At 38.0% G+C, this 18446-nt stretch overlaps 2 protein-coding genes across 4 annotated transcripts in view; both read right to left on the bottom strand.

Annotated features, from left to right (window-relative positions):
- Nucleotides 1-1332: 1332 nt before the first annotated feature.
- Nucleotides 1333-15263, bottom strand: LOC126379879 (regucalcin-like). The gene is made up of 6 exons (XM_050028857.1): nucleotides 15091-15263; nucleotides 13190-13349; nucleotides 11286-11483; nucleotides 9557-9775; nucleotides 5680-5795; nucleotides 1333-1838 (listed from the first exon to the last, which is right to left on the bottom strand). Exons 1-6 carry the CDS (start codon nucleotides 15172-15174, stop codon nucleotides 1599-1601), a joined length of 1017 nt encoding a protein of 338 aa, XP_049884814.1. The 5' UTR covers nucleotides 15175-15263; the 3' UTR covers nucleotides 1333-1598.
- A 216-nt stretch (nucleotides 15264-15479) lies between these two features.
- LOC126379870 (SWI/SNF complex subunit SMARCC2) overlaps nucleotides 15480-18446 on the bottom strand; it is a 35888-nt gene continuing 32921 nt past the window's right edge. For all 3 annotated transcript variants that reach the window (XM_050028841.1, XM_050028844.1, XM_050028843.1), the window contains exons 19-20: nucleotides 17774-17876; nucleotides 15480-16678 (exon numbers count right to left, since the gene is read on the bottom strand). In XM_050028841.1, the coding sequence (XP_049884798.1) occupies nucleotides 16576-16678; nucleotides 17774-17876 (206 nt within the window). In that variant the 3' untranslated portion in view covers nucleotides 15480-16575. The remainder of the gene's footprint in view (nucleotides 16679-17773; nucleotides 17877-18446) is intronic.

Raw genomic sequence — 18446 nt, 5'->3', positions numbered from 1 at the left:
TGATCCAGTAGAAAAACGTATCAATTTTCCTAATGAAATTATTATTAGAACTATGGAAGTAATATCCCAACGTTTGGAAGACATGACACGGGCGATCTACACAATATTTACTAAAGCTTCTAACATTGTGTCCCAATTATCAATTAGTGAGTATTAAATCTTTATGGGCTGCACACGATTTTAAGCGTAAATCATTAGCGTAATTAGTGTTAAGCTTTAATGCATTTGAAATGTGGAATTGTTTGCAGCCAACAAACATTTCTTACACCAGATAAAATTAAAAAAAATATTGTTTGTTTGCATTCGTCATTATTATTAGTATTTTTTTATTCTTCTTCTTTCGTGTAGGTTGTGAGGTGGAGTACCAACCCCATCAACCCTGGTGTCAGGGTTATTACTGAGCCGCCAAAGGCCCCTGACATGGCTCATGTAACTACTACTTACTTAAATCAGTAAGTTAGTAACCGGGCTCAACGTATTAACGTGCCTTCCGAAGCACGGGTCATCTTACTTTCGGACAATCAGGTGATCAGCCTGTAATGTAACCAAACTAGGGACCACAAAGTAATTTATGTGATATGTGGGGACATATCACATAAATTACTTTGTGATCCGAAGGTCCTGGGTTCGATTCCCGGTCCCCACCGAACCCAGGACCTTTGGATCATGAGCCCAACGCTCAACCACTGCACCACAGAGGTCGTTTATTTTATTTATTTTATTAGTCTGTTGTGTGGATGTTGGTGAAATTATTCGCTGGGAGATAGGTAGATACGTATTTAAAGAAAACATTTCATTTTAGAAGATGTTGTATAAGAGTCAATACAAGATTTTGACAGGTTATTTTACTGTTGACCTTGGATACGCATGAGTAATATACTTACTAATAGTATTTAAGTAATTTTAAAATGTTAACGGTCTAATGCGCATTACTCATTCTATTGTAAAGCTATGGTCTGGCTAATTATAGGTAATTATAATTGCGTCTCGCACGCACAGTCTCTGTGCTAACGATCTCTTAAATATTTTTATGTGTCGATTACGGTAACAGTGTTACTTAATGCCCATCTCTAGTGCTGTCAATCTGTTGAATGTCAAATGCGCATTGTCTTGGCGGCAGAAGTTTAATCTGTGTATTTTATGCTAATTTCTTAAATGGTACTTAAACGGTAGTACCAGGAGTGATGGAGTATTATGCGACATGCGCACCATGCTAGAGCAAGGACCATCATTAGGTGTCTTTCAGATATACTTCTTCATTAGTATGGCTGCCATTAAATGACTTATAACATTATTCGTAATAATTATTTATGCCAGGAACAAAAACACACATTTCACTAATAAAAAAAACTACATTTATTTATAAATTAATAAATAGAAGGAGTCGATTCTTGTCCCAGACCAGACTTGCACCAATGAGTTATTGCAGTATTCACTAAAACAGGCTCTACCATTAGTTTTATTGGTCGAACAAATACCTCGGGGGTGTGTACTTAGTACATCTGGTGATGGGTGTAGCTCTAACTACCCCATTGGGATATAGTCGTGAACTTATGCGATTCTTGTCGGGGTAGATTCTTGAATCGATTGTTTTAAACTTAGTAGGAGTCTGCGTTTGGCAGTCGGAAGGGGTAGTGAGGCACGCCGACGCTGCCAGTGCCGCGGATGGTGAAGATGGCGCCGGCGAGCGGCTCCACGGTCTCGTCCACCTGCACCCGGGACGTGGTCACGAACAGCTCGTCGTAGTTGGGCCCGCCCCACGCCACGGACGTCGTCCTCGACACTGGCAGCTTGTACCCGTATATGACGTGCCGAAGGTCCGGGTTTATGTGCAGGACCTGGACAGAAACGATTTCATTTTATCTTCTATCGTGTGGATTGTGAGCCGGATTTTGAGAGAGGTTATTACTGAGCCGCCAAAGGCCCCTGACATGGCTCATGTAACTACTACTTACATCAGTAAGTAATAACCGGGACCAACGATTTAACGTGCCTGCCGAAGCACAGATCGTGTTACTTTTTGGACAATCAGGTGATCAGCCTTTAATGTCCTAACCAAACTAGGGATAACAAAGTGATCTTTGTGAATTGTCCCCACCGGGATTCGAACCCGGGATCTCCGGATCGTGAGCACAACGCTCAACCATTGAACCAAGGAGGCCGTTATTACATTTCTCTATATTTCATTTTATTACTTCTTTATTTAGGAGCAGCGTGGAGGAGTATGCCCCATACCCGTAAATGTGTTTGCACGACATTACTGATCATATCGACCGAAGTCATTTTAAATATATCTAAAAACGATCCCAGTAGTATATTTGACTTATTTAAGAATTACGTACCAATAACTAAGATACCCATATAATGAGGCGGGGCCACTTTAATTTGTTGTTTTCTTTCTTACTATAGCGCGTACGCATAAGACCTTTTCACGTACACTATGTACGTGGTACGTAAATTAAACTATATCGTCTTTAACCGAATTAGAGGTGGTGGCCCCGCCACACACAGCATCGTACGAGTATTTTAAGGTTTATCCAGAAACGAAAACATATTCTGCAGTACCGATTATCGTGAAATTTTGCGTAAACGTCAGGATATAAAAGAAACGAAGACTAGAAGAATCCGAAAAAATACAACAGGTTTTCGTTTGTCTTCTTTCTGACAATCGGGCTAGATATTTTTCCGACCAGATGGAAAATACCGAGGCATATCTATCTATTTACTCAGCCTGTATCCACACACTGCTATGTATAGGCCTCCTCTCTTTCACGCCATCCTTTCCGGTCCTGTGCAAGTCTCATCCATATCATATCAACAAAAACTAACTAACTACTAATTGTAGATATGCCTCTACAATTAGTCAGTTTATGTTGATATGATATGGGAGCCATTGATGGGGAGTCATATAAATTGCATAATCCCCGATGATTCGTGGTTCCGGCTTCCCAAAACAACTTACACTTTATACAAGTATGAATCATAATTGAAGCACGCTACTTGAATGGAAAATCACATAACGAATCATGAATGGGCTTTGGTCTTTACAAAAAGTTGTATTGCACAATACTTGGTTACGACAAACCAAAATATTGTTCACACATGGTGAAAAAAGAAGTGTTTGATTGTGAAGGTCTTGTATCGCTTTTTTTTACTTGCAACCAGATGCCTCGAACACATATGGTTGGAATGCGATGAATATATGTCCCATATAATTCCCGCACCTTAGGTACATGAGGTGACTTCAAATAGGTTTCGCATGGCTTCTGAATCTCTCCCAAATTCGGTCAAGATTACCAATGTGAGTGTGTTACTAATATGCGTCTTGAAAACAAAAGTTCGACCTTACTCTATCTGGGGGGTTAAAAAAGCCACATCGAAGCAATTCATCTAAGAAAGCAATATTGCTATTTGACATTTGTTTCCATTGCGCACTTACTTTTATATGCGCAAATGTCAAATTGCAATATTGCTTTTTTAGATGAATTGCTTCGAGTCAAATTCAAATTCAAAAATATCTTTATTCAGTAGGTAACATAGTTACACTTAAAATCGTCAATTTTTACATAACGAACGTCTCATCCGCCTAAAACTACTGCAGCTTCTCACAACCTGTATAGCTGGGGAAAAGAAGCTGCAAGAAAAACCTCGAGAAAGGTCGAACTCTTGATTTCAGGACGCATACCTATTGGTAACACACTCACATCGTTAATCTTGACCGAATTTGGGAGAGATTCAGAAGCCATTCGAAACCTTTCATTCGAAGCCACTTCATGTAAGGTGCGGGACATTTACTCATCAAGTAAGGTTGCAAGTAAATGAGCACTGGCTGCACTGGCTCATCATTTATCAAAAAATCTAAAATCAAAAATTTATTTATTTACCAAAAATCAATACAATACTCGTGTTTGGGACAACTTTTAAGCAAATATTTACTTGTGTTAGTAGCCCCGCTCTTCTATGTGATACATTGGTATTGGTAATGAAGTAAACATAAAGAAGTACAAAATAAATGAACAATAAAGAAAAATAAGATAATAATAAAAATAAAAACAATAATAAAAAAAAAAAAAGAAAAAGAGGAACATTAAAAACAAGTGGGTATGTGTGTAAACTTATTGGTGTTAGTGTGTGTATGTATGTGTGTGTGTGTGTGTGTGTGTGTGTGTGTGTGTGTGTGTGTGTGTGTGTGTGTGTGTGTGTGTGTGTGTGTGTGTATGTGTGTGTGTGTGTGTGAGAGAGAGAGAGAGTATTAGTGTGTTGAGAGTGTAAGTGTAAATGTGAATTTACATTATTCCAGTAAGGTAACAACTGTTTGAGTGTGACCATGCTTAATATTTTATGCAATCTATAGTAAGCAACTACCTTCCTACCTAAATAAAATAAATAAAATAAAACAAACATGAGCTTACTCGCCTATCTTTAGCATTGCCTCAATCTCGTCGTAGGTTTTACTCTTGATCCAGCCGTATAGGGTAGTTTTGCAGTCACGTGTCGTTTTAGGATATATGTTTGTTTCCTTGTTTATATAGTTGTAAAGATGAGTGGACAACTTAGCAAATTGTTTTTGAGCATAAACAGTTTTAACTTCAGGTTCGAGGGCTACCTGGTAATGTCTTCGTCTCTGCAGTAAATTTGAATCAAACTGAAGAGTTTTATGCACTCTGAGAATGGAACACATAATAAACAACTTCCTAACTGTGAGGACATCTGATTGTAGGTAAAGAGATGCTGTAGGATACCTAAATGGTTTAAAATGAATTACCTTCAAAAGACATCTCTGGGCCCTTTCTAGGTCTAAGAAGTTGGTTCTATTCGCCCCACCCCAAACTGGAATGCAGTAGCTCATGACTGATTGCGCCAAAGACTTATATATTTGCGTTATAATAGTTGTGTCCAGTACGTGCCTAAGTTTTTTAAATATCCAAATAAGATTTCGAACTCTGACTATAACCAGTTCTATATGCGGTTGCCATGATAAGCGTTGATCTACCATCACTCCTAAATATTTCGTAGACGAAACTTTTACAATATATACATACATACATACATAAACTCACGCCCGTAATCCCTAATGGGGTGGGCAGAGCCACAAGAAATCAATGACAACTTGCAGCCACTGTTGATACGATGTCGTAAGCTGGATATGATAAACCTTATGGTGATAAGGGATCAGCCTATCGCCCATAACATTAGTCCATCATGTTAGAGGACACAATCCCTCTGTCGGTTTTTACGACATGCCCGGGAAGACAAGCAGCTGAACGTGTTCTATGTTTTTTATTTGCTCCCAGAACAGCATAGAAGCAATCATCATCGTTATAATGGAAACGTAATTTCACATGATTACACGGATTTATTTTGATTGCAAAAAACAATAGAAAATTAATGTGCCATGCCTAGTGCAGTTGACAATAGAGAGAGAGAGAGAGGAATGACATTTGACAATGACATTAGCTGTCAGTGTTGCATGACGTAAAATATGACAATTTATACCCAAAAACAAAAATAAAAGATGCATAATATGTCTGTTATCAATGAAATTAGGTTAAACGAAGGAAAATCTTAACAGCGCCAGCGTGTTATTGAGGAACGTAGCCACGAAAGTCTCTCATTAGTTAAGAGAATGTGTAAATGTAAACCATGTGACAGTACTAAATCATAAACAAATATACTTACAGTCCCTCCAAACATGATGGCGACCCATAGGTTACCAGCGCTGTCAATAGTCATGCCATCCGGGATCGCCTCGTCGTACCCGTACAAAGTCACGTCCAGAATCGTACGCCGACCACCTGTAACCACGCTGTATATGAGGGGTTGGTCTGAGATTCTTAATCTTTATGCAAACATTGTATCATCATAGGGCTCCTGCGATACAGAGGCAACCCTAGTGCAGGGCCTACCATTAACCTGTGTTAATTTTACTTTATTTTGGTAAATAAATATTTTTACCGGGAGTTCTGAGAGATTATCGGTTTGCGAAATTGGCATCAAGGATAAGCGGTTAACAACATTTTATGAATTCAGTTTAGATGCGGCTACCACATTATTAAAAAATATCTCGAAGGAGAGGCAGGTAACTATTTACAATTTATTTAAAAAATATATGAAAGTGACTTGCTCAACAAACCTCTATTATCTATATATATCGTTGACTTGGTAAAATATGATGTAACGTTAATTTAAGTTTCATGTTAATCAAATTTACTCTTATGCATTGTCAAATTATTCTAAATGGGTGCGCACCTGATTAAGGGCATTTGACAGGTTACCTGAAGATTTGACAAGAAGGAATGGTATTAACACTTTGGTAGATACCATTCTTTAAGTCACTTTAGGAATCTAACCTAACTATAATTTTCCGGACCTGTCAAATCTTCAGGTTAGGTAAGCGGACCCTGTGAAAAACGGGATAATGCTAGGGATGTGATGATTAACACATTGGTAGATAAGCTTACATAACAACTTTTTTGTTAGCTAAAGCGTTAATTAAATTTAATGGAATAAATGTATTAAAAAGGATTTGATATGAAATTGATAGCTGAAATTATTGTAATGGCATTGTTAATTTTTATGTCACTTATTGCGGGTACCTCGACATTGCGCTTTCTCATTAGGACTAACGTTTTTTTGGATATCTGGAACGTTCGTTGGATTGCAAAGACAAATCTTGAAGCAATTTTGTGCATTTTATTGAGAAAGCAAGCAGTATCTCGTTGCTGCAGTTGTTAATATATACTTGGCGATACAATACAATATACGGAAATATATATTTACGTGAAATACTAGGAATAAAAATAATTTTATAACCATACAAGGGGTAAGTCAAGTGCACATAGTGAAGTCGTAATATAGGCTTATCTTTGTAAATAATAAATAGACATTTATGTAAACATTTTGTTCTAGCCTGACGAAACGCCTTTAGAGTCTAGATAGACCAATCAACCACCCTAAGCTCAGCTAGTCGGCAAGAGGTTTCGGCAGGGTTCCTACGTATAATAAAAACTCTCCTGGCGCCTTTATCCTTTTAAATATATACCTATTTAGACTTAAGTTAGAAATAAGTTGCATGCAGATTGTTAAACGTTTCAATCTAAATAAAAGTAGGTAGGTTTCTTGGGTGAATGTAATTTGTTTCATTGAGTGACAAATAACCCCATAACAATATGAATGAGAGTAAAATAAAAAAAAGTAATTTACAGTACACGTATAAGGTAAGTAGGTACATAGGGTTTAGGTCCTACCGTTTGTCACAATGTGAACGAGCTTCCTCTGAAAATTTTGTTGGAGACCTTTATATATAGTTGTCTTAATTCTGACTGGTACTCAAAATAAAGTACCAAAGAGATGGTATTATTATGATTACCGATATTACATGAAAAAGTTGTGTAAGTAGTGATATTGCATTAAAAAGCCGTGTACTGCTTGCGATACTGCATTGAAGGCGAGGTTGTGTAAATTGCGATAATACATTTAATGAGCGATAAAGAAGTATAAAATAAATATGTATATGACAGGAAAGAAAGTTGAATGAGCAAAAGAAAGAGTAAGAGAATTATGTTTAAATAGAAAACAAGTGACGAAGCTTGTGTGGATTGTTCAGATTGACTGTTAAGAATTATATTTTGTTTTTTTTTTTCAATAAACGTGTATCAATAATATTTAAAAAAATATATTGATCAAACAAGGTATAACTTAAACTGTTAACAGCGCGACTCAAATAATTGTAATAATATTGAAAAAAGTGTGCTTTTGTGTGTGTGATTCTGTATATTTTAATAATACAGGGTGTTAGTGACATCGTAACGAAAACTTTAAGGGGGGAATGAGGCCATGATTCTAAGATGATATCAAGTGGAATTTTCCGTCGCAAAAGTATGGAATTGAAAATAATTAAAAAAAACACAAAAATTTTCAGGAATATTCAGACTGAAAATTCCACTTGATATCAACTCAGAATCATGGTCTGAACCGTCCCCCTCAGTATTCGTTACGGTGTCACTAACACCCATACCTACTTGTATGGCTACCGTATGTACTTGTGTGGGGTGTAAGTGACATCGTAACGAATAAGTATATGTTAAAAGAACACAATATTATAAATTCTTAATAAGTATGTATATATTAATAAAAATTAAGTAAAAAATAAATAAATATAAAACACCTTAAAATAAACATATACCTATAAATGTACTTATTGTTGTTTTTATTATATTTTTAAGAATATTATGTATCAAATGTAATAATAAATGAATAAATAAATCTCATGGTAACATTTCACATTATTATTCAAAAATACCAGATTATTTACTTAAAATAAATTCAGTTATTACAGATAGATAAGGTATGTATAGGTATAACGTATTGTTCATTGCATGGAAACAAATATCATAATAGAATTTTCATAAGAAACTGTTGTCATTGCAGTTATTAAAATTGTTTTATGTGTAATTTTCGCATTAAATGTTTTCAGTTAAGTTTCAACACAGTTAGATAAAATTGATACTTTTCATCGGTATCATTGTTTTCGTTAATAAGAAAATTTTCTATAATATTAATTATATTATATATACTTTATTATACACGTAATACTGCATAATATTGTAATTTGTTAAATTAAAATTACTTCTCAAAAGCAAAATAATGTGTAAGTGGCAATAATAATAATAAAATGGAGGTTTTAAATAGTATAAGTTAAAAAAATGAATTTATATTATTTATAAAATAAAAATAAATTTAATAATCAATTATTACTTATCATAAAAGGAAATCTGTCTCAACCTCTGAATGGATTCGCATGTGGTATTTTTTACTCTTATTATCTGAATTTCTCTATGAAAACTATACGTATACAGAATTAGCCGGGTAGAATCGCTATAATATATTATACTATATATACACCACATATATAAATATATATTGTACTTTTGTACTTACTAAGTACGTAGTCATTACATGTGCCATATCATATATTTTCTACTGTAATACTTATGTACCTTTAGTACAAATAAGTGTTAGGTATGTATAGTAATCTTGTCACCTAGACCTAAAAAGATGTATTTGACCAAATTGGGGATGTCCTTCAAGAAAAGTTTAGTGAGATCTACTCTGACCTGGAGTAGGTGTTTGAAACGATTGATGAATGTGGAGAAAGCATGAGAATTTCAGTCTCTCCTTACCCCCGGTGGATCTATGATGGATCTGGAGAATGGATCTACTGAGATTGAAGGAAAATAGGTGTTAGTTTATGAATCTTAGTACTGGTTCCGGGTTGAAATTCCGGTGGGGACATATCAGAAAAAGCACTGCTTTGGTTACGACATTGCAGCCTGATCACCCGATTGTCTGAAAGTAAGATGATCCGTGCCTCGGTAGGCACGTTAAGCTGTCAGTCCCAATTACTATTTACTGATGTAAGTACGTAGTCATTACATGAGCCGTGTCAGAGGCCTTTGGCGGCTCAATAGTAACTCTGACACCAGGATTGATGGGGTTGGTAATCCACCTCACAACCCACACGATAGAAGAAGAAGAATATAATAAAGGTACTTACTAATAGTGCCTGTGGCGGCGTCATAGTCGAAAGCTTCTATCTTCTGTGTAGGTGAGTCGATGTAGTAGAGTACTGAGTTGTTTAGAGCCCACACGAGGCCGTTGGACACGGTCACAGGCTTGATCTGTATCTTGGGGTCGGCCAGGTTGTCGGAAGAAATGCTGTAGAAGGCGGCCTGGTCGGAAGCCACATCGTCATTGTGCTGCGGCCCTTTCGTACCTAGTACAAAGTGACATTTATATAATATGGGTGTATATTGTATGCAGGTGTTAATGACATCGTAACGAATACTGAGGGGGATGATTCACACCATGATTCTGATGTAATATCCAGTGGATTTTTCTGTCGCAATATTCATGATTTTTTTTAAATACAATATTTTGCGATAATAACTCAGAATAATGAAAATTCCACTTGACATTAACTCAGAATAACGATCTGAATCATCCCTCTCAGTGTTCGCTACGATGACACTTACACTTACAGGTAGCCATACAAGTAGGTTGTTAGTGTCACCGTAACGAATACTGAGGGGGATGATTCAGACCATGAGTCTAAGTGGATATCAAGTAGAATATCCAGTCGGAAAATTCATGAAAATTTTAGTGTCTCTTTAATTATTTTCATACTTTTGCGACGGAAAATTCCGATTGATATTAAGGCAGTATGAATCATCCCTCAAAGTTTTCGTTACGATGTCACTAACACCCTCGCCAGCTGTGTTTAAGTTCCATGTAAAAGAGCCTATTGCCATTAACCGGACACAAATCCTGGAAACCACATGATGTAAATTATCTAATAAACATTACGATCCTAATATGAATTCTAACTCATAAAATATAAGTCAGTGGTTTACATTTTTATTAATAAATTTTAATTAGTAATTTATATAAGATTTTGTTTGTTAAATATAAATAATTATTAATAAATATTATTAATTTAAAACCTTTTGTTCTTCACCGCGCAGTCATAAAGCAGTGACATTAGTTATTGTGATGAGCGTAGTTTTTTATTACATTGTTCAATATGTAAATATTGCTACTAAACTTAATAAATTATGGCTACCTACAGTGATCTTTACTATTTATTCCATTTCGAGTCAGAGTCCATTTTGAACTTTTACCTGATTTTAGGATTTACCACTGAGCCAGGGTAGTAGAGCGCTGGGTTCATGGTCCTGGGTTCGATTTCCGGGCACGTGTAACAAAAATCACTTGATGGGACTGACACTTACGGTCCGAACATTGCAGACTGTTATAATCACCTGATTATCCGAAAAATGAGATTATTCCCTGCTACGAAAGGCACTTGAAGCCGTTGGTCTCAGTTACTACTTACTGAAGTAAGTGTGTGTCAGTGTTAATATTGAGCCCCCAAAGGCGTAATCGTTACACGAGCCAAGTCAGGGGACTTTGGCGGTCCATAATCAAAACCAGCCGCAGTAAACAGGGTTACCGAAACTGACGTCCTATAATCAAATAGACTCACATTCGCTAAGTACCTAGCTTTTCTTAAAAAGTTTCCAAACCGTGTTGTAATATATATAACTTCAGATCAAGATGTTATGCCTGTTCAAATAAAGTGCAATATCAGTTGTACACTGTCGTTACTCACCGTCGCTTGTGACAAGAAGTGACAAGATGCGCTGCGGATACTTTTTACAGAGATTGTTTGTATATTTGCTATACGAGGTCTATGGTTACCAATTATTATTTATCGTGCAACTTACCAGCCCAGAAGCGGCCAACGACGTCAGCTTTCCCTTCGTTGATGACGTTGTCGGGCTTGCCCAGGTCCACAGAGGTGAGAGGGCGGAGCGCCGCGTCTCCCGGCACGTCCCAGTCCAGGAGGAACAGCGACGCACGCACCGCCACCAGCAGCCGCTTCGAGTCCGCCACCGTTGTTACTACGTTCACCTGCCCGAAGTCTACGGGAATTCCAAAATACTAATCTTATTTTCCCAAAAGTATTTCACCCGTAAAAATTAGGCTTTTTCAAATTCAGAATTCGAACAAAGTTTCAATATATTAAAAACTTGAAGAGCTCGGTGGCGCAGCGGTAAACGCGCTCGGTCTGCGATTGTTGAAGTTAAGCAACTTTCGCAAAGGCCGGTCATAGGATCGGTGACCACAAAAAATAAAAGTTTTCATCTCGAGCTCCTCCGTGCTTCGGAAGGCACGTTAAGCCGTTGGTCCCGGCTGCATTAACAGTCGTTAATAACCATCAACCCGCACTGGGCCCGCGTGATGGTTTAGGTAAGGCCCGATATCCATCCATAGGGATGGCCCGTGCCCAAGCAGTTGATGATGATACTTAATCAGTTTTCTTTTGTTTTGAAAGTGATCATAAGTACATAAACTCACACCTATAGATACTATTGCTTCTCAATGCTTACTCCACATTCATTAAACGTTTCATACAAACGGGCTGATTCAGAAAAGAAAATTGTGAATTAGGTATTTTCATTAATTGAAAATGCAAAATTATTATTTATGACTAATGCCAGTCATTCGCACAGATAATTATTTATTTGCAAAGCAAAGCATACGTAATTATTACCAACTATGTCAGCATTAAAATGATAATAAAACATAATGGTAACGTTAAAATGTTAACCTGTAAATCATATAATTTATACTTTAATAAAAAATACGGTAGCAATAGTTTGTAATATATGGTAGACTTAAATTATACTTGGCAATAAAATAAGTAGTTTTTTGCGTGACTTATTATAGGTTTGCGTCACTTGGTTGGACAAATGCGGAGAACCAAAGGCTCTCACACGGTACAAAAATTTAAGATAGGCCGAGGGTGCCCAGTTGGGCGCTAATTTCGGAACAGGGCGTCGTCTGAAGATTATATTTGAAATAATTAATCGACTCCAGTTGGCCGATACCGATGCGCTGAATGAGGGAAGTCGTCAGAAGTGGCATTTGTAGGTTTTATTATGTACTTAAACGAAAATAGCGAATATATTTTCTAGTGTAATACTTATGTAAGGTATGTATTTATGTATTATGTATAGTACTCTTGTCACCTAGACCTTAAAAGATGTAGGTTGACAAAATTGGGAATGCCCTTCAAACAAAGTTTAGCGAGTTCTACTCTAAACCGGAGTGCGTGTATGAAATGATTGATGAATGTGGAGGAAGCAAGAGAAGTATGCCATGTTCAAAACGAATTTCAGTCTCTCCTTACCCCCGGTGGGAAATTGGCTGGAAGTTTATGTATGTTAGTACTGGTCCCGGGTTCAAATTCCGGTGAGGACATATCACAAAAATCACTTTGTGAGCCCTGCGTTGGTTAGGACATTGCAGCCTGATCACCCGACTGTCTGAAAGTAAGATGATCCGTGCTTCGGAAGGCACGTTCTGTTAGTCCCGATTACTATTTACTGATGTAAGTAAGTACGTAATCGTTACATGAGCCATGTTAAAGGCCTTTGACGGGTCAATAGTAACCCTGACACCAGGGTTGATGGGGTTGGTAAGTAATCCATCTCACAACCCACACGACAGGAGAAGAAGATCCGTCTCTTATTGCTGAGTATGTAACCGCGAATGTTATGAGTGCCATAGGTCGCTCGATATGATAGTTTGCTAGTATAATTCTCGATAGAAGTATTGTTCTCACCAATGTGTTTGACGGTGATTTTGCCGCTCTTGTAGTTGAGTCGATGGACGTTTTGTTCTACCACGTCAACGAAGAGCAGCGCCTGTTGGTCGGGGTCCCAGACGGGGCTCTCGGCGTGGGTGAACACCGCGGGTCTGCTAGGGCTCTCTTCTGACGCCACCTGTTACTCACAACATAACATACATAAGCTCACGACCATATCCCAATTGGGGTAGTGAAAGCTACATCCATCGAAGATGAACTAAGTACCCACGTCACCGTGTATTCTGTTTGACTAAATGGCCGAGCTTTGTTAGTGAGAACTGCACTTAAGATCTCATTAGTGCAAGTCCAGTACCACAGGACTACATTGACTACTAAGTACTCCCTGTTACTCGCACCACACCAATAAGATTATTGGTGCCGCATACTACTCAATGAAGTAAGTAAGCAGTCGCTACATGAGCCATGTCTGGGGTCTTTCGCGACTGTATAGTATCCTTGACACCAGGTTTAGTGGATTCGGTCCTCATAGCCCATACGAAAGAGAAACATTCACACCTGCGGCTTACGTAACCACCACCATTTGTTTATTAGTACAAGTCGACTAATCTACATGGTCTTACTTCTAATTAGAAAACGTTCCAATGTGTTTGAAGTATTTTTTTTTGTCTATAACATCCACATAATACCCACAGTTCTCATCAAGAAATCGAAAAACCTCGCAAGTTTCGTATTAGGAATAAAAACATATTTTTCAGTGGGTATTATAAAAAAAATAATTCCTAATGTTAATGTTCGAAATTTAAATTTAAGTTTTTTAGTGTTTGTTCAAAAAGAGTTTCGATTATTCGATGAGGAGTATTATGATATTCCGCCAGCCCACTACACTCATGAAAATACTTACATTTGTAAACTAACGCTGGTAAGCAACACAAGTAACCAGGAGACAACTTACAGCCACTTTTTATACGAAATCTTACGGGCGCGTTCCCACTAAGTCGTAACGATTAATTTCTCTTTGGACGAGTCGTCTCTAGCTGTTGCCATTAATACGATTGTTTGTCGTCATTTTTTTTTTCGTTTAGCTGCTGTCGTATCTAGCTTTCCCATTGAATAGGTTTGCGGTCACGATTTAGTCATAATGATTTTTTATCGTTTTACGACTGTCGCGCTAGCCATTCCCACTGTCATGACAATCTGTTGTCACTGCAAAACATGTCGTACACGACAGTCGTCGCAAAAGTCGAAAAAATATCGTATATCGTGTCGTTCTATATATGAACACCTTCATTTAAAAATATAAGCCACGACACTTTAAACGATTATCTGTCGTCACGACTAAGTGGGAAGGCGCCGTAAGATGTATATATATGGTGACAGCTACGAATAAATAATAAGTTTATTCGTAGGGTGACAGCCCATTGCTTATGCAGGGACAAATTTCCTCTGTTGGTCTATTCTTTAAAACATGACCGGGTTGATAAGCATTATTCGCGTTAGCCATATGGCGTGCAATAAATGCTTTGACGTTTTTATGACTGTATTTTATTCGCTCCCCGTCCAGCACTGAAGTAATCCACAGAAGGTGAAATTGTCCATAGATGTTAGTAAATAAATAAATACTCTATAGTGCATATACTGACGCACATAAACTTAACCAAATTTCGGTTTAATAGCTCTTAGTGCCTCCTTCACCTACAATGCGTGCAAGAAAAAGATGGAGCTAGCTTTAGTCCTGTCAAATTAAGTAAAACTTAAGTTGGTGGTTGCCCGAATCGACACCAATATCCGCTTATTTGTAGCATTTATTTTCACCAACTTATAATAATATATATTCCTTACCCACTAGTGTATTTATATGGTATTGCTACATTACAACATAAGTACCTAATAAAGCAAAAGTACATAAAAAAGCTCACCATTGAAACTTTGTAGAATTTGGCATGTTTGTCGTTGGCCGCGACTGACAGCAAAAACAATACTGAAGTTACAGCGAACTTCATAATAAATCCTGCTTCTAACTCGTAACGTAACGTGTCGCACCTGCTGGCTGTACTGAACAACTGGCATTGTTTCGCCACAAAAAGGTGATTAGCCAACTTATAGGCAAATGGCAACAATGAAAGGTACCGGCATAAATTGTGCTAAAAAATAGATAAAGGCTAGTTCAGACAGAACGGTTGGCCACGCGTTCAAACGTTGCCTGCTATGTGTTAAATACAACACAGCGATCGTAATATGCCAAAACGGAACGCTCGAACGCGTGACCACTCCGTCTGAACAGGACCTAAGAATGAAAACGATTAAATACTTCGACATCTTTATTTCAACTCAGGACATATTAATAAAATGACTCCTAAGGCTATATACTAAACTTATATCTAAATCAGCAAATCGCCACCACTATTCCAGTACATTAAAATCATAAACATAAACCTTTTGCAACATTACATTACCAATTAAATACTGTAAAAATGTGGTTGGTGTAAATACAAATTTCAAATACAATTCATCGATTAAATTACGCATTCACTTGGCTAATACATTAATTAATTAAATCATTGTTTGAAAACATTTATTAATCACTTAAGCTTAAATTTCATGTAATAAATATAAACAATTACCGGTAGTGTAGAAATATGGGCGCGCTTTAGCGTACTCCCTATGAGCAGGGTGTCCTGCGATACCGTCGCGACATCGCCGTGTCGTGTTGTCAGATCATGCTTGTACAAACATTGGAATGGTCCTTATCTATGAATAGTTCAAAAACGGTTCGACTCGTCCCGACGGCCGCACGGAGCCCGCCGGTGTAGCGAGGAACTTCAATCGGGTGATGCGACCATCGAGACCGTGGAACCAAATGGCAGTTTCAAATTTCAATGAAGGCTTGCACTATTTAGTTATGTATGTTTATGCTAGGTCTATCGACGATACAATACCCCTAATAATAGACGAACGGATTATGTTATATAATGCCACGCGAGAATGTTCGATAACTCGCAACCGACTTTCGACATGTTTACGATCTTGGGTGGGCTAATCAGAACGCGGCATATCGCTTTCCCCCCATTACCCTATCTAGTTAACGGGATGAATTATATGCGAAAAATCAAATATTACCGTCAGCGCAGATAAAGCAACGACTACCCGTTCACTTTCAGACAACACGGAAAAATCAACTTTAATATCATTTGCATAAAGTCCTCTTGGCATGGGCTCGATACGCCGCGAACCGTATATTCAATAGGGAGAAGATTGCACTTTATGCGAGATGGTAATAAAATTGATATTCCAGCGATATCAGAAAGATTTAGCCGCGTCGTTGCTCTTGGTCTGCGCTGGCTGTTACGCGTCTATTTGGTTGTATTGTATCGTCGAAGGTGAAGTTAGAGGTGTAGTATATTCTAGGCGTGCGGCTGCGCGGTGGGCGGCGCGGCCTCGGGCGCGGCCTGCTCCGGCGGCCCCGCCACCGCCGGCTGCGCGATGATGCCGCCCTCCGCTTGCAACCTGACACCAACATCACTGCCGTTACTCACCATTGCATGCATAATTTAATTCAGTAAATATTCTTATTCAATTACACAAAAGTTTCGATTTCTATCAATAACTAAAACATCATAGCACGATGCCTATATAGGTACGTCTCACTACTGGGCGCAGGCCTCCCCTATAATAAAAAGAATATCTGTAAAATACCATAAAGACTTTAAACAGACGAATGTACGACCCGCGTCCTTGAGACCTTTACGTTTTGCATTATAGTATATAAGACAGCCATTAGAATCACGAATAATACATTTCCTTCCATTGATATGTATCTTTCCCACTAGTCTGTACCTCTATATACCTGTCTAAGTAGTAAAGCACAGAGGTATCTATTGTTTTCTGATAGCACACCCCGGACACGGCTTAACGCGTAATTGCGAGCAAGGTAGACAGTGCGCGCGCTCCACCTTAGTAGCTTACGGCCATAGAGACCAGGGGCCTGTTTAATAAAACTTACAATTGTAAATTACAATGACAATTTGATGTACATTGCGAAGTGTGTGATCACGAATATTTTGCAGTTTCATATTAGCTACGTAATGAACACCAAATTGTCATTGTAATTTACAATTGTAAGTTTTATAAAACAGGCCCCAGGGGTCGTGTCGACGCCCGAAACGAACAAGCTACTTGACAACCTAGTCAAAAGAGATACTTTTTACGAACTGTCAAAAGGAAACTTTTCTTTGGAGTTTCTATGGAAATACCAGGAAATACTGTCCTTTGACGTCATCAACGGAAGCGGTCAAACGTACTCATTGTTACTTAATTTGTCGAAGATAAGGTTTGTTTTGTAAGCTGTTGGTTTTCCATGTAATAAACAAATAAGTCGAAAATCAAAATGGGACTGATTTTTGATCATCTTAGACTGGTTTAGAATTTTATAATTTACCTTTGACTTAGTCAAATAACCTATTGGTGTGAAGCGGAGAGTTGCCGTTCTATACACAGTATTATTCTATGTTCTATGCTGGGGGGCTGGACATTTGACAATGTCAAATTGCAATATTGCTTTGTTGGTGATAAGTCCTGAGTCATAGCAAATGGTTCACTCACCTCTGATGTGCTTGGTGCCTGGCGCGGAACTCGGCCGCCTTCAGTTGCTCCAAGTGGAACTGCTGTCGCTCCTGGATCAGCTGTTGCCGTTGGTACTCCAAACCTGAAGCAAAAAACAACCGTTTTAACAATATAGGGCCGATAGTAAACAATACAACATTATGTATGGTACTTCGAATAATGTTTTATGACAGGTAATAAAATTCGGAATTTATTTCTCCATGTACGTTGGATTTGGAGCCGTGGTAGTCCAGTTGGTAGAACGCTTGCCTCTCATTTTGCGGTCGTAGGATCGAATCCAGCACAGGCCTAAACCAATGACTGTCGAAGTTATTTTCGAATTCATTCTGGATCATAAATGATTATCACGTGCTCAGCGGTGAAGGAAAACATTGTGAGGAAACCCACATTCTCGAAAAATGCATTTTCGGAGGAATGTGACCTAACTTGTATTGGGCTGGATTTTCCTTTGGGTTGGAAGGTCAGACAGGCAGTCGCATCTTAAAAAAAACCGGAACCTGTCAAATTTTGTTTCGATACCCGCATCCCTTTTTGTAATTTATGTGTACTCGAATCGCAACAGAAGTCTCACATAGTTATACAAAGTCACGCCTATGTCTTACTGGAGTAAGCAGTGACTATGGAATTCCAGTTACTTCGATCCTGACATACT

Source organism: Pectinophora gossypiella, chromosome Z, assembly GCF_024362695.1.
Source record: "Pectinophora gossypiella chromosome Z, ilPecGoss1.1, whole genome shotgun sequence".
NCBI lineage: Eukaryota > Metazoa > Arthropoda > Insecta > Lepidoptera > Gelechiidae > Pectinophora > Pectinophora gossypiella.
The sequence above is the reverse complement of the archived record's forward strand: the minus strand, read 5'-3'. Positions and strand labels throughout refer to the sequence as shown.